This window comes from Eucyclogobius newberryi, unplaced genomic scaffold (genome assembly GCF_026437365.1).
Source record: "Eucyclogobius newberryi isolate DKJ021-1_F unplaced genomic scaffold, fEucNew1.0.hap1 SCAF_11, whole genome shotgun sequence".
Classification (NCBI taxonomy): Eukaryota; Metazoa; Chordata; class Actinopteri; order Gobiiformes; family Gobiidae; genus Eucyclogobius; species Eucyclogobius newberryi.
In genome coordinates this window covers 10818348-10834792 of record NW_027315735.1, presented here as the reverse complement: position 1 = coordinate 10834792, position 16445 = coordinate 10818348, and the positions used below count along the sequence as shown (strand labels likewise).

The window sequence follows — 16445 nt, the reverse complement described above, 5'->3', positions numbered from 1 at the left end:
CCCTCCCCCCTTCTCTCCCTCCCCCTCTCCCCCCCTCTCTTTCTGTGCCCATGTGCTGACCTCCTCCCATGGCTCCCCCTCAGACGCTGGCCTACACGGTGCCAGCCTGTGTGAGCTGTCTGCTGGCTACAGTGGGGGTCCGCAGCAGTGCCCCCCCCACAGCCCCCTCTCCCAGCGCCCAGTCCAGCTCCGAGCCCTTCTTCCACGGACTCAAACTGGTGAGCTTCATCACATGAACACCAGGAAAACCGGATAACTAGCCTTGTCCAATTTAGACAGATTTTCCAACACACATGTACTGTACTTCTCGTGCTGTACAGCTCCTGAATAAAAGCCGCGCACACACGATTGTTCATATACGGGCCGCACCTGTCAATAAGCCGCAGGTGCCCACCTTGTAACATGAGATATTAATACATAAACGCGGTAGTGATGCGTCCTTTTAACCGGGGGTCTCGCGGTGCACCCGGGGTCCGTTGTGCTGTGGGACTAATTAGACTAATTTCTCAGTGAATATGAGTTGGATTGTAATAAACACACAGCATTTTGAAGTTTAACTTCTGTCCTTGATGACTCTGTGTGAGATGATTGACCTGTGTCTGTCTTCGCATCTGGATCATCTGCTCCGGAGCTCGAAGCGAGTGAGTGTTGTGTTGTAACATGAGATATTTACACAGAAATATGCTCCATTTGTCTTTTGACTCATGAGTCAGGTCTGTCCAAGAAAGTTTCATTCATTCATCACTACAGCAGGTTCTAAACCGCAGCCTGCTGTATATCACATGTCCGCGCTCCACGTGTGTCTTTGTGTTCAACCGTGTCTAGAGTCACTTCCTCATTTGACTCATTTCTCTGTGAATATGAGTCTGATTGTAATAAAACGCATCACGTTTTGAAGCTTAAAATATAGAAAACAGGACGCGTCCCTTGGGCAGCGCTTCCACTGATGTCTTCTTCTACAGTGTGTCATACGCTTGCGCTTCCTGCTATATTGCCCCCTGGTGGCCGTTTGTCAATAAAAATCTATAAATTAGACGCACTATTATAATGACCGCAGGGTTCAAATCGTAGGGAAAAAATAGCGGCTTAAAGTCAGAAAAGTACGGTAAACCTGTGAAGTAGGATGGAGGCGTCTTGATTGGAATGTCAAAGCCAATGACACATGTGGAGAAGTGTTCTTCCTGCTGCATGTAACAGAGCTGGAGCAGACTGGGCTCAGACGTGGACTCCACCGCGGACCAGCACCAGTGCTTTTGTTATGGTCCACTGTGAACAGGACCATTAAAGCGATCCAAAGTGGACCGGGCCAATCAGGAGAGTCCGGAGAGTTCAATTTGAACACGACATTCAACATGCTCCAGGACGCGACTGGGCGGATAAGATGTGTTTGAAAGTAAATGTCCATGTTTGTCAGTGAACCCTGAGCTGCAATGATAAAAAGTTTAAAAAGTTTAATAAGTATAGTAATTTGGCTTCTCTCATCACAACCATAACAACGAAATTTCCCCTTGTGTGGACATTAAAGGATTATCTTCTATCTCATCTTATCTCATAGTATTTGCCTAAATTGTTCATAGTCGTAAATCAAATATGTTTGTATATGTATGTATATGTATGTATATGTATGTATATGTATGTATATGTATGTATATGTATGTATATGTATGTATATGTCTCTGTGTCCAGCGCTGAGAATTTCCACAACTTTTCAGGTAATTCCATCAGGTCCATAAAGTTTCGATTCTGCTCCAGAATATTATCCATGCATAAGGCAGTTTTCTCCTCAGAAATAGCGAGTTGCTCTTATGGCAAACACGCTGTCTGTTGTCGAACACTTTTACCAGCTGCAGCACAGCGCCCGCAGCGCAGCGCCCGCAGCGCAGCGCCCGCAGCGCTGTAGGGTAATAGCCTTAAAAAGAGAATCCCTTTGAAACGAAGATTTATGTAATCAATTTATTATTACAGGGCTGTTAGGGTAACAAAGAAAATTTGTTTCAGGGGAGACGGTGCAAACAAATAGATAAACAGGACAGGCTATTATCAGGAGGCTCCGCCCGGTGGGCAGGGCTTACACAGCTCAGAGTAGGATATCAGAGTTCTCCGACTAGAGCCACAGATTGAGAATGGATGAAAGTGGAAACAGTGTCCAGATGATGGTCATCAGGATGAACTAGGAGCGTGCTAATCGTGCACTTTCAGGTGTCCAACGCATTTTGACTTTGTGTGTGCACCTTTACTGTGTGTTGTTGAGCCCATGGCGTTCTCTGTGCATGTAACAGCAGTGAGTAGCAAAGGTCCACAAGTGTGACAAATACTTACTGTGTGTGTGTGTGTGTGTGTCTGCGTGTGTTTGTCTGTGTGTGTGCGTGTGTCTGTTTGTGCGTGTGTGTGTATGTGTGTGTGTGTGCGTGTGTCTGTTTGTGTGTGTGTGTGTATGTGTGTGTGCGTGTGTCTGTTTGTGTGTGTGTGTGTATGTGCGTCTGCGTGTCTGTGTGTGTGTGTGTGTGTGTGTGTGTGCGTGTGTCTGTTTGTGTGTGTGTGTGTATGTGCGTCTGCTTGTCTGTGTGTGTGTGTGTGTGTGTGTGTGTGCGTGTGTCTGTTTGTGCGTGTGTGTGTATGTGCGTCTGCGTGTCTGTGTGTGTGTGTGTGTGTGTGCGTGTGTCTGTTTGTGCGTGTGTGTGTATGTGCGTCTGCGTGTCTGTGTGTGTGTGTGTGTGTGTGTGTGTGCGTGTGTCTGTTTGTGTGTGTGTGTGTATGTGCGTCTGCTTGTCTGTGTGTGCGTGTCCGTGTGTGTGCGTGTCCGTGTGTGTGTGTGTGTGTGCGTGTGCGTGTGGTTCTGTTTGTGTACAGCTGATGAAGAACAGAGCTTATCTCATCCTCATGCTGTGTCTGGGAGCTGGGATCGCCTCCTTCACCTGCTTCTCCTCCCTCCTCGACCAGATCCTCTGTGTGCAGGGCTACCCCTATGTAAGTGCAGGTACTCCTATATAAGTGCAGGTACTCCTATGTAAGTGCAGGGCTACTCCTATGTAAGTGCAGGTACTCCTATGTAAGTGCAGGTACTCCTATGTAAGTGCAGTGCTACTCCTATGTAAGTGCAGGTACTCTTATGTAAGTGCAGGGCTACTCCTATGTAAGTGCAGGTACTCCTATGTAAGTACAGGTACTCCTATGTAAGTGCAGGGCTACTCCTATGTAAGTGCAGGTACTCCTATGTAAGTGCAGGGCTACCCCTATGTAAGTGCAGGTACTCCTATGTAAGTGCAGGTACTCCTATGTAAGTACAGGTACTCCTATGTAAGTGCAGGGCTACTCCTATGTAAGTGCAGGTACTCCTATGTAAGTGCAGGTACTCCTATGTAAGTGCAGGTACTCCTGTGTAAGTGCAGGTACTCCTATGTAAGTGCAGGTACTCCTATGTAAGTGCAGGGCTACTCCTATGTAAGTGCAGGTACTCCTATGTAAGTGCAGGTACTCCTGTGTAAGTGCAGGGCTATTCCTATGTAAGTGCAGGTACTCCTATGTAAGTGCAGGGCTACTCCTATGTAAGTGCAGGTACTCCTATGTAAGTACAGGTACTCCTATGTAAGTACAGGTACTCCTATGTAAGTGCAGGGCTACTCCTATGTAAGTGCAGGTACTCCTGTGTAAGTGCAGGTACTCCTATGTAAGTGCAGGTACTCCTATGTAAGTGCAGGTACTCCTATGTAAGTGCAGGGCTACTCCTATGTAAGTGCAGGTACTCCTATGTAAGTGCAGGTACTCCTGTGTAAGTGCAGGGCTATTCCTATGTAAGTGCAGGTACTCCTATGTAAGTGCAGGGCTACTCCTATGTAAGTGCAGGTACTCCTATGTAAGTACAGGTACTCCTATGTAAGTACAGGTACTCCTATGTAAGTGCAGGGCTACTCCTATGTAAGTGCAGGGCTACTCCTATGTAAGTGCAGGTACTCCTATGTAAGTGCAGGTACTCCTATGTAAGTGCAGGTACTCCTGTGTAAGTGCAGGTACTCCTATGTAAGTGCAGGGAGAAGTGCAGGGCTACTCCTATGTAAGTGCAGGTACTCCTATGTAAGTGCAGGTACTCCTGTGTAAGTGCAGGGCTACTCCTGTGTAAGTGCAGGTACTCCTGTGTAAGTGCAGGTACTCCTATGTAAGTGCAGGTACTGGTGAAAGCGTGGGTACTCCTGTGTAAGCGTGGGTTCCCCTGTGTAAGCGTGGGTACCCCTGTGTAAGCGTGGGTTCCCCTGTGTAAGCGTGGGTACCCCTGTGTAAGTGCAGGCACTATGTAGGGTCAAGAGTCAAGACTAGGATCAGAACTTAAAAATGATGATTGTTATTTTACATTGTTTGTTTCACAGTTGTATTCACATTCCAAAGAAGTAAACCTGTTTTTTATCTGTTTAAGTCACATTAACTTTATTTTCTCATTAAGAAAGTTTGATATCATAAAGCTGCTCACAGATTTGAGGAATGTTAATCTATCACACTGTCTGCCTATATGAATATACAGGGTACTCTTATGTGAGTATACTGTACATACAGGGTACTCCTACACGTGTACCAGTAGAAGTTCACCAGAGCAGGTGTCATGTGGTTGCAGAACTTTGCTGGCCTGTGTGGGGCGCTCTTCATCGTGTGGGGGATTGTGGGAGCGGCGGTGCTCGGGGTCTACGTGGACAGAACCAAGAAGTTCATTGAAGTGACAAAGATCAACCTGAGCCTGAGCGCGATGGCCTGCGCTGCTTTCTCTGTGGTGAGCAGCACACTGTGTTTGACACTGTTAATGTTTGCTCTACAGAGAGAGGGGTCTGTGGTACATGTAGGCTCTCTTTTATACACACACACACACACACGAGCTGTTGGTGGGATCCCACTTGAGGTCCTGGGTGATGGTGGTGCCAAGAAAGCGGAGGGTGGTGATGGTGAGGGGAGGCTGGGGGGCTGTGACTTTCCTGAAGTCCACGATCATCTCCACTGTCTTCTGGGCGTTGAACTCAAGGTTGTTACCGCTGCACCAGGACACCAGTCGTCCACCTCCCTCCTGTAGACAGACTCATCCCCATCCGAGATGAGCCCGATGAGGGTGGTGTCGTCCACAAACTTGATCAATTTTACGGAGTCATGGCTGCAGTTTGTGTACAGGGAGAAGAGCAGGGGAGAAAGTACACAGCCCTGTGGAGATCTCCTCTCGCATAGAAATATCAAATCTCCCCAGGTGAACTCGTAATATAGACAACCGCAGCCTGACAGACCTGACTAAGCCTTCATCCAGAAAATTATCTTGGCACATTTCAAAAGGAGGCATGACTCATGGTAAACCTCAAAAGGTTTGCCTTTTAAGTTAAATGTAATGTAAAACATAGGGGTGCCTTGGCTTAGGAAAAGTATGTATAGGGTGCCCCAGTGCTGAAATGTTTGTAACCACTGCTCTTGAGGACCTATCTGCAGTCTCTGATGCTCTACAGCACAGATGCAAACATGTGACCCCCAAGACGTTTTAATCCAGCCCGCCGAACATTTCTAATTTATATTTAATAATTTCCAGCTATGCACTGATGCGCATTGCGCACTTTACAGACTTGAGTAGAGGTCTGGATGAGGAAAGAGACGTGTGGTTTTGGGAAACACTTGGAATAAAGAAAGGAGACGGTTTTGCGGACGTTAGAGCTGTGCTAAAAATGGAGCTAATGTGGAGCTAACAACAAGAAAACAGACTTCAGTGATGATGCTCTGTGAGGAAAACATCCAAACCAGAGCAAACCTGGACAGATCAGGAGCCACAGGTAAAAACACAGGTCAGAGTGTAATAAAGTATGAACATGACAGAGTGAAGCTGCTCTAACTGTGTCCACACGAACGTGACCGTGAACACAAACACTATGACCTCATTTCATTCACTACATCAATCATTTGTCTCTAAAATAAGCTTAAACTAAAAATAGTGAGCTCATATTGAGTTTGAGCAGAAACATGTCTGTGATATGAACATTTCATATCAGAAATCATATAACAAGTCCATGTTCTTGTTCCTGCTGCTGCATGAATAGACTCAGTCTTTCACCTGCTGCAGATTTGTGCAACAGTGTCCACAAAGAACTATTACTAGGATATAGAAATATATTTATGTCTTATATTTTTTATTGTTTTCTTTTATACGTTATGTCTGGCCGTTTCGAGTGTCGAAATTCAGCCCGCGGCCCAAAATGAGTTTGACAATCCTGCTCTACAGTATATGCAGTTATACAAATATATCATTGTTCTATTTAGTGCTTTGCAATTAATCAAATTCTATTTAAGATTGAGATTCAACCATTTCTATTTTTCATCGCAAAATACTTGTCTTCTTGTCTTCCACAGCCAATCCTGTCAGAAAAGCATGTGGTTTGGAGCAGAGTTCAGACTGGTGGGGAAGACATTTGTGTGTTAATAATCTTGTTTAAGTTCAGAAAATTAAGAGAAGATTTATACCAATTCTCTAGACAAAATACAATGTAGTAAAAAAATCTAAATCTTGATTATTTATTTATTCATCAATTAAATGTATTTTTGTAGAACTCAAACCCACAACAACAGGGCTTCAATTGCCCCTCTGCTTCTCTACATGAACTTCTCTGCTCCTGCAGGTGGCGCTGATGCCCCAGCAGCAGGCTGCGGTGGCTGTGGTCTGCTCCCTGTTTGGGTTCTTTGGGTTCTCTGTTTACCCCATTGCCATGGAGCTGTCGGTGGAGTGCTCGTACCCCGTGGGAGAGGCCACCTCCGCGGGGCTCATCTTCACCTCAGGGTGGGTCACCGAGCACAACACAAATCAAAAGCTTAAACAGAATTGTAAAGTAGGATGCAATAAAATGACTCTGGAGTAATTCCTGTGACATGTGACCTGCTCCATGCAGGCAGGGCGGGGCAAGGTAGGGCAGGGCAAGGCAGGGCAAGGTAGGAGCAGGGGCCGGCCCAAGCCTTCAGGGGGCCCTAAGCAAAAACATTTTTGGGGGCCCTCACCACGTCATCAGAATCAGTTTTATTGCCATTGTCAGTAAACAATTCACATATGGGAACTTTTTTCAACGCAAACAAAGCGCACCAAAACGCCAGGGCATGCGTTTGCCAGTTAGTTTATTCTCAGCACCTCACAAGCTCAAATATTGATAACTTAAATCCCACAATGCAACTTGGTATTCCGCCGACATCACCTCTACTCCCTGTACAAATAACACACATCCCAGATATATTTTTGGGCGTATTTGTGGCCGTTAAGGGTCGACAGCCACATTACCACATTAGTTTAAATGAATGAACAGGGGGGTCTGCTGCATTTTAATGTGGTCCAGCCGGCTAAAGTAAGAGTAAAATGTTGAGGTTGTAATGCTATAAAATGATGATGTGATGAAACTGTGCCAGGAGAAAATGATTAAAGCCAGTTATTAATACATTAGTGTACTTAATTACTCAATACAATATTGGCTATGATAAATAATTATGGTCAAATTGATTCATTTTAACTGAAAATGTAAAAGTAATAGTTATCTTTACTAATTTATCTTTTACTGTTCCCAAATGTTCCTTCTTGCCAAAGTGACAAAACAAGTTATATTAAATTAAACAAATGGCATAAGCATTGCTTGATTAACAATTAACACTGATAAAACAGTGCAAACATGTTATTCCCAGAGAATGAACAGAACTAGAAGTGAAGGTGCAAATCTAGCTATAGTGAAGAGACTGCGTTTCTGCAACTTTGCCACTTTTGTATAAAAATATATAGTATTATTCTATAACAGACGTAATTTTAATATGTCTGGTTATTTTTCACTATGAATTTATTATAATTTATAACAAATAGTCTAATGATGCTTTTTAAATAAATTGAAATATTTTATTGCTCTATTAAAAGTGAATTACAATATAAATGTTTGTTCTGATCAGAACATCAGACACTGGACTCCTGCATGAAACAATGCTGCGATGTGATTGGCTGATGGACCTTACGTGCATAAACCTTTATGTTCCTCTCATTCCACTTTAAGAAGTCAAAGTAAAACAGACACAACGAGTCACGATTGATCTCACACATGGTGATGTGAGAGAGAGGGACGCAAACTCAAACCCGCTCATCTCTAACTGAGGCTGCACAGGGGCCCTGCTCAGGGGCCCGGGACAGGGGCCCTGCTCAGGGGCCCGGGACAGGGGCCCTGCTCAGGGGCCCGGGACAGGGCCGCACACTGTTCACACCAAAGTTTCACGTCAGAAGTTCTGGACGAGACGGCGCTCGTCCGGACCGGATCTCCGCCTCTTAGTGACCCGGGGCATAGACGCCCCTCACCGGCCTCACCTGCAGCTAACACTGCCTGGCTGGTGTAAATGTTAAACTTATTATCTTTCATTCAGACATATTGTGTGCGGGGCAGAGCTCTCGTCGCCTCCAGCCTGAGCAAACTAACGTGACAGAATCGTGTTGTTTCAAACAGCATTATTAACCGTCTCTTTGTAAGAGAAGTTCAATACCTGGAAAGTGTTGTTGAGTTTGCAGTTTCTTTACATCATCAAGAAGTTTCTTCTTTCGTTTACATATTCTTCTGGACATAATGACCACGTACTGTTTTTATGTTTTGCTCTCGTTCTCCTCGCGCACAATGAAGTTGACCAATCAGCGCAGGTTTGGTGTCTTGGTTGCCAGATTGTCATTACAAATAAATGCGGTTTGTGCGTTATATGTTACCGCTGTGTGCGCTGCCGCGCCAGCAGCGCTACTACACTAGTGGTGCACGCTGCTCTTGCACTTCGCATAAGACGGGTTGCCAGATTAGGGGCCCTCTTAACGCCTCGGGGCCCTACGCGGCTGCTTAGTTCGCTTATAGGCTGGGCCGGCCCTGGGTAGGAGGTAGGGCAAGGCAGGGCAGGGCAAGGTAGGACAATTGCTGTAGAAAATAGACTAGTCCAAGTTAGAAATGAGTCCACTGAAAGAATCCCTCCTACCTTCTGTTTTTAGAAGGGAGAGAAACAGAAATGGCACAAACATAACAGTGTGGTTACATACAAAAGTAGTAATACAAAACTAACTAAATGCTTGGTTGTTTTGGTACGTTTTGATAATTTGTATTCACTGTAAAATAACTAGTGAGAAAAATGTTTTCACCTGGTTATTCTTGGGGCCCAAATAAACGCATTTCTACTGTACAAAGAGTGTTTTAGTCATGTTTGTATATTCTATTTACAAAAAGTGAAAGTAAGAAAAATGCATAAAGTATTTTTCTTATTTTCACCTTTTCTGTAACCCATATAACATTTACATTTATAAATAGTATGGTAGAAAAAATATGTTAAACAAGCATACAAACTCAAATAAAATGAGGTGAGGATTTGAACCCAAAACCACCAATAAACTATTACAGGAGATATAATCTACTTTATTAATCTACTAATATTAACAACCTGTGTTTCTCCAACAGTCAGGTCCAGTCTGTGGTCTACATGGTCCTGCTGCAGGGTCTGACCACGCCCTTGGCCCCCACCCCTGGTTCTGTGTGTGGAGAGGGACCCCAGAGCTGGAGAGGTCAGTAAAGACAAAAACTGGTTCACCCTGAGGACAAGATGCTGACACAAAAACACTGGAGTTCAGGACCACAGATCGCTGTGCATCTTCATCTTAAAGCCACTAACCGCTCTATCAAAGACAGTGAGGAGAAGATTCTGAGCAGGAGAAAAGATGGTTTGAAAGATATTCTGTCCTCACTGTGGTGTCACTACCAGGGCAAAACAGATAGCGAACATCAAAAAAGAGAGTCCAACGACCATGCAGAGAAGACTTGTCTTTAATCGCTTTTCAGACGCTTTTCTCCACAACTTGTCTCTTTCGTAATTATTTATGTAAAACTGTAACAAAACACATAAAAGCGTGAAAAAGTACATGTAAAATAAAAGGTTGGTACATTGACTTACTACATGTAAATTAATGAATTACAACTGTAAACCTTATAGATGTACCTTTACATCAGTTGTACGACAACATGTGAGAACAAATAAAATTAAAGCCGCAAGCGGCATCCAACGGCCCTCGCGGGCCGCCGGCCTTCCGACTCTGCGCTTTCGACTTGATAAAGATGGCGCCCTTATTGTGTGTTGAATTAAAAAAGAACTTGACATACGGCGACACATTGGACATGGCCAATCCAGTGCAAATGAACACAAGTGTCAGTCAAATTTGCTGCTCCACCGCACAGAGACCGGAACACTTAGAATATAAATATGGATAACTTTTGATACCCCGCTTGTGTAGATGATATTTCCCAAAGTGAAGCTTGATCGAGCTATTGCCCACGGAGGAGTTTGTTAAAGTGTGAAGCGTAAATGTGAACATTTCATAGATTTAGCGTTTTTCCCATCTGTGACAGTATATTTGCAGCTCCACGGCACAGAGACCGTAGCACTTAAAATCAAAATATGAATAACTTTTGATGCCTCGCTTGTGTAGATGATTTTCCCCAAATATGAGTTTGATCGGGCAATTGCCCTAGGAGGAGTTCGTTAAAGTGTGAAGCGTAAAAATGTGGTCATTTTAGAGATTTCGCTGTTTTCAAATAGTCCAAATTCTGAGAAAAGTTTGCGGCTCCGCTGCACAGAGACCGTAAATGTTATCTTTAAACTTTGAATAACTTTAGATGCCCCACTTGTCTAGAGGACGTACACCGATTTTGAGGTTGGTGGGCAAAACGCACTAGGAGGAGTTCGTTAAAGTGTGAAACATAAAAATGTGGTAATTTGAGAGATTTTGCGGTTTTCCCATAGGGATAACATGGGAGGTTTCTGTCATCGCTACGACTACGCCGTAAAAAATTAAGGCATTTGTCTGATTGGCTTTTTTGATCGGGACTCCAAAATAGAATTTTGGGTAAAGTTTAGAACATTTTGGTAAAACAAATTTTTGACCTTCAATGTTAATTTAAAGGTCACTCTGTAGGGGGCGCTATCGCGACCATTTCAATTTTGTCATCGTAAACTGGTCCAAACTTGAAAGTTTAACAACTGATTCAAATTTTGATGAAATGGGAGCAATTTTTAGTTTTGCAATATCCCAAAATAAGTTGTCCAACTTTGCGGCTGCGCCGCACACAGACCGTAAAAGGTATCCCAAAAATTTGAATAACTTTAGATGCCCCACTTGTCCAGAGGACATACGCCGATTTTGAAGTCGGTGGGCAAAACGCCCTAGGAGGAGTTTGTTAAAGTGTAACGTGAAAAAATTGCTGACTGAGCGTGTTTTCATTTTCAAAGGAAGATGGCTGCCATAGGGTAAGTCTGGGTGTGTGACCACAATAATATTATTTTTTTGTCCTTACGAGAGGAATGCGTGTCCCGAATTTCGTAACTCTACGACAAAGTTGACCTCGGGGCGTCTCCCATAGGCGCAATGTATTTTGGCTTTTGTCGGTGGCGCTGTCGCGCCATTTTTTAACAAAAAAAAAAAAAATGGCCCAGAAAAAAGAACATTTTTCGCCGATTCTGAATTTTGGGCAAAGTTTGGTGAGTTTTTGAGCATGTTCAGGGGGTCAAATTAGAGCTCAAAAAGCAGAAGAACAATAAAATAATAATAATATTTTTAGCAAAAACAATATAGCCGTTTCCACTATAACAACAAATTATACATCGTTTGAAAGCTCTAAGCCTTCCCGATGCCGCCATGGGGTGGAATCATCATTACGAGCGCTTACGCGCTCGTCACTCCCTATTCCGTCGGGATGCCCCGCCCACTCCCCATAGATTTCCATTGATTTGAGCAGATACAAGCATGGCCCATGTCTGCGGCATGGACTCTCGCGTACAGGACGATGCCAGGAGGGTTTTTGGAGCAATGCAACGCTTCGCGCTGCTGTTGTCAACAATGAGTGAATGGGCTATGCCCATTCACTCATTGTTGACTATTTCTGTCATAGCAGGAGTAAGTATGCATGATCCATGCCTTCGGCATGGGCTAGTTCACTGTACTTGCCAGGGGCGACGGGGTACCAAACATGCGGGCTGAGCAGTTTGGTATTAGGCCCTCCGCCCTGCTGGGGCTCGGGCTTAATAAAGGTCTGAACACATAAAATGGGACAAGGCTACATGCACAGCAGCTAGCAACAACTAACATTTCAAAGAAGTACAGATTCATAGCTCAAGTTTAGTATAAGTTTATATATGCAAACGTAGAATAACATTACAACACAGAATAGCATTCAATTTACGGACAAAGATACAACAAGGCTGAAAACAGGATGTTTTTGTCTGTAGCTGCACTGCTTGACTGAACGCATGTGGCCGAAAAACGAAACTTATACCAACAACGTCCACTAGGGGCAGTAGTCGACTATCGCACATAGGAAGCATTTTAGGAATGATGTAATCATGTGTCAACAGTACAAAAAAGTTAAAGAGGAAATCTTTGTTAAATAAGAAAAACCGTCCTTAAATAGAAACGGTGGTTTAAGATTAACCTTCCGGTCGTTTATAATGGAATTTTAAATCCCTGGACAGGTTGACGCCCAGAGCATTCAGATGCTAATCAGTTACTCAGGGAGGAGGGAAAGTAAGCCAGGCTACAATAGGAGGCTGATAGTAAACAAAGAAGCTAGTTTCTGGTGAAACCAAAAACACCCATTATCAGGAGGTGGGCAGGGCCCCCTCAGAGTAGGATAAATATCTCAGTTCCCAGACTCGATTCGCAGATTGAGAATGACTCAGATGAGTGTCAAAACGTTTTGTTGAGTCCAGATGATACAACTGAATCTTTTTGTACAATGGAACACTCCTGGATGAATGAGGAATTACAATAACATGAGATATTTACACAGAAATATGGTCCATGTAGTGATTGCAGTGTTGTCTTTGAAGAAAATGAAGAAAAGTTTAATTTCACAACAGCAGGTTCTGAACCGCAGACCGATATAGATTCGCTTCCTCATTTGACTAATTTATCTGTGAATATGAGTTTGATTGTAATAAAACACTCAGCGTTTTGAAGCTTAAACTTCAAGGTCCCCTGGGCAGTGCTTTCTCTGATGTCTTCTTCTACAGTGTGTTAACGCTGGCGCTTCCTGCTATATTGCCCCCTGGTGGCTCTGACTGTGTCCACACTAACGTGACCGTGAACACAAACACAATGACCTCATTTCATTCACTACATCAATCATTTGTCACTAAAATAAGCTTAACCTGTTACGTCGGTGTAATCCCTCATTCGTCCAGGCGTGTTCCATAGTAGAAAAAGCTTCAGTTGTAGTCATCTGGACTCAGTTTGAAAAAATAGACGTTTCGACTCTCATCCAAGAGTCATTGTCAATAAAAGAATTTAGGTCGAGAACTCCGATATTAATACTGTTCTGTGGTAAGTCCAGCCCATTGGGCGGAGCCTTCCTGAAGTAGAAAGAGTTGTTTGTTTCAACAGAAACTCCCCCCTTGTATCTACCGAGCTAGCCTATTCAGAATCTTAATGGGCTATTAGAAACCTCTTTGTCTTTGTGAGACCCTGGCTCAACCACCCTGAGTACCTGATTAGCATCTAAATGGCCTGGTCCTGGTCCTCTACCTTTCCAGGGGTTCAGTATTCCATTATAGATACCAGGAAGATAGAATCTGAGCCCTCCATTTCTGTTTAAAGAAGGTCTTTCTTTTTTAACAAAAATAGCTTCCTTGACTCCTCTTTCAAACCATCTTTTCTCCCTGCTTAAAACCTTCACCTCACCGTCTTCAAACGAGTGATTAGAGGCTTCAAGATGGAGATGCACGGCACTCTGAGGTCCTGAACTTGTATTTCTTCTGTGCTGATAGAGCCTCTTGTGTAGAGGCTGTTTTGTCTCACCTATGTACCGTTCTTTACAGCTTTCTTCACTGCATTGGATCGAATAAACTACATTGCTCTGTTTTTGAGTCGGCAACTTGTCCTTTGGGTGAACCAGTTTTTGTCTTAAAGTGTTTCCTGGTTTAAAATAAACAGGGACTTCGTGTTGTCTAAAAATTCTCTGCAGTTTTTCCGACAGGCCAGAGACATAAGGGATAGAAACACCCTTCCTTCTCTGTTCAGTTTCCCTTTTGTCCTGCTTCTTGGTTCTCTTCACTCTGTTGAGAGCCCAAGCGGGGTAACCACAGGCTGAGAGGGCATTTCGGACATGTTTTTCCTCTTTCTTCTTGCCCTCTGAGCTGGTGGGCACACCTTGAGCTCTGTGTTGTAAGGTTCGGATCACACCCAGCTTGTGCTGTAGTGGGTGGTTGGAGCCAAAGAGCAGATACTGGTCCGTGTGTGTAGGTTTCCTATATACTTCTATTTGGAGTTTCCCGTCCTCTCCTCTGATCGTGGAACAATCAAGAAAGGCCAAGCGATTCTCCTTAGCGTCTTCTCTTGTAAACCTAATATGTGGGTCCACAGCATTGTTGTGCTCTGAGAAGGCTTCCAGCTCTTGTTTCTTGATTGTTACAAACGTATCATCGACATAGCGAAGCCACAGTTTTGGGGCAATGCCTGAAAAGGAGGCCAGTGCCTTCTTCTCAAAGTGCTCCATGTACAGGTTGGCCACTATGGGAGAGACGGGCGAGCCCATGGCACAGCCATGAATCTGTCTGTAAAATTGTCCCCGGAATTGAAAGTAGGTGGTGTTCAGACAGATGTCCAACAGTAACTTAACCTGTTACCATCCACCAGTTCTCTTACATCATCACTTTTATTTCCGTGGTCAATACCAGCAAGCCATACATCATTTTAAAGCTTATTTTCTCAACAAAACAAATATGTCATTGATTTACATTGAATAATATGCCCCAAGAAGCAATTGCCAATAGTTTGTGAGAAAGTCTCAACTTTTACAAACGCATGTCCTACCTGTTTGCCGTTTATGACGGACGAAACGGCTTTCAATCTGTACATCCTTGTACTCAGTCTGTCCGTAAGAATCCATAGAAAAATAATATCCACTTGTATTTTTCCTGAAGTTATCCGATTTTGAGATATTGTCAAGTAAACAAAGTTTTCACGCTCGTCAGGCGCATTTCTCCGTCTATAACAAATGACCCGTTTGACATATAAGATAATGTTGGGCATCGATCTTTTCTTCAGATGTTAGCTACAGAAAAATGCACTGCTTCCGAGGCACGAGATTCCTCTGTTTACATTGAGAATGCGCAAGCTAATGGTGACGTAGAAGACTTTGATTGACATATTATTCTAGCCAATGAGTATAGCTTTCGAATGGTGGGACTTAGGGCTTCTTCACACAGAATCGTCTCTATTCATGTGCATAAAGACATTCAGAGTCTAGATTTTTCGGCAGGAGACGACTAGATTTTACGCATCACGTTTTCTGATTTTATTAGCCTTTTGGACGCGCATTTTGTTAGATATATGTATTATTATACCAATACAAAAATAAAATACAAATATTATTAATTATTTTTATTTTTTTTCACCTCTATATGGGAAATTCATATTTACACATTTTCACATACATTGTTTTTAGCAGTTATAATGGGTATTAGTGGCCTACAAAACATCAAAATGTATGTTTTATGATCAAAGAGGAGCTAAAATTGTAATAAAACAGTTTGGCACAGTTGGCACATATTTGGTTCACTTGTTCCGAATATACTTTTTGATACAAAAAGGTCAACAGCACCAAAATGCCTGTTCCCAGAGATCTGAAACTTTACACAGTTGTTGTCAACAAGATAAACATCATATACAGTGAACAGCATAAGTACACAATGAAGTATGTCATGCTCAGGACCATTACATGTTTTGTTTATGTTTGGGCTTCTGTAGTGTAGGCTCTGAAGCCCTGACAGTGTTCATGTGCACATCTGCAGAAACTAGAAGGCCTAAGCTTTCTAATGATGCGTCACACTTGCATGTGGAACATAAGATCCTCTTATAATAAGCAATGCCATTTGGGTATGTCCAACCATTGTGCACAGGGCGAAAATAGGTGGGTGGTAACAGGTTTTAAACTATAATTTTTTTTTCATATTGAGTTTGAGCAGAAACACGTCTGTGATAGTAACACAAGTCCATGTTCCTGTTCCTGCTGTTGATGCATGAATATGCACTCAACTATTACTAGGCTATAGAAATATATTTATTTCTTATATTTTTATTGCTTTATTTTTTACGTTCTGTTCAGCCGTGAACAGCCTGAGCATCAAAACTGGAGGTTTGTCTGTCTCACCTCCTGTTCTCCTCTGCAGTGTCTCTGATGGTGATGGCAGGACTGTGCACCGTCTTCACCTCCATCTTCGTTCTCTTCTTCCACTCTCGCTACAGACGCCTGGAGGCTGAGGAACAGGCCCGGTACGGGACCAAAGCGGCCCCTCCCACCGGGCCGGACCAGAGTTCATCCGCCGGGCTGAACCAGGACCACTCTGGGCCGAGTCATTTAGAACCAGCGGGTGGTGTGACATCACTGTTTGAGTGAAAACTAAATGGTTTT

At 43.5% G+C, this 16445-nt stretch overlaps 1 protein-coding gene across 1 annotated transcript in view; it reads left to right on the top strand.

The window, feature by feature from the left end:
- slc49a3 (solute carrier family 49 member 3) overlaps positions 1 to 16445 on the top strand; it is a 30408-nt gene extending 13963 nt beyond the window's left edge. The window contains exons 5-10 of the mRNA XM_072435889.1: positions 84 to 218; positions 2851 to 2967; positions 4604 to 4756; positions 6627 to 6784; positions 9447 to 9550; positions 16204 to 16445. Coding sequence (XP_072291990.1) covers positions 84 to 218; positions 2851 to 2967; positions 4604 to 4756; positions 6627 to 6784; positions 9447 to 9550; positions 16204 to 16430 — 894 coding nt within the window. The 3' untranslated portion in view covers positions 16431 to 16445. The remainder of the gene's footprint in view (positions 1 to 83; positions 219 to 2850; positions 2968 to 4603; positions 4757 to 6626; positions 6785 to 9446; positions 9551 to 16203) is intronic.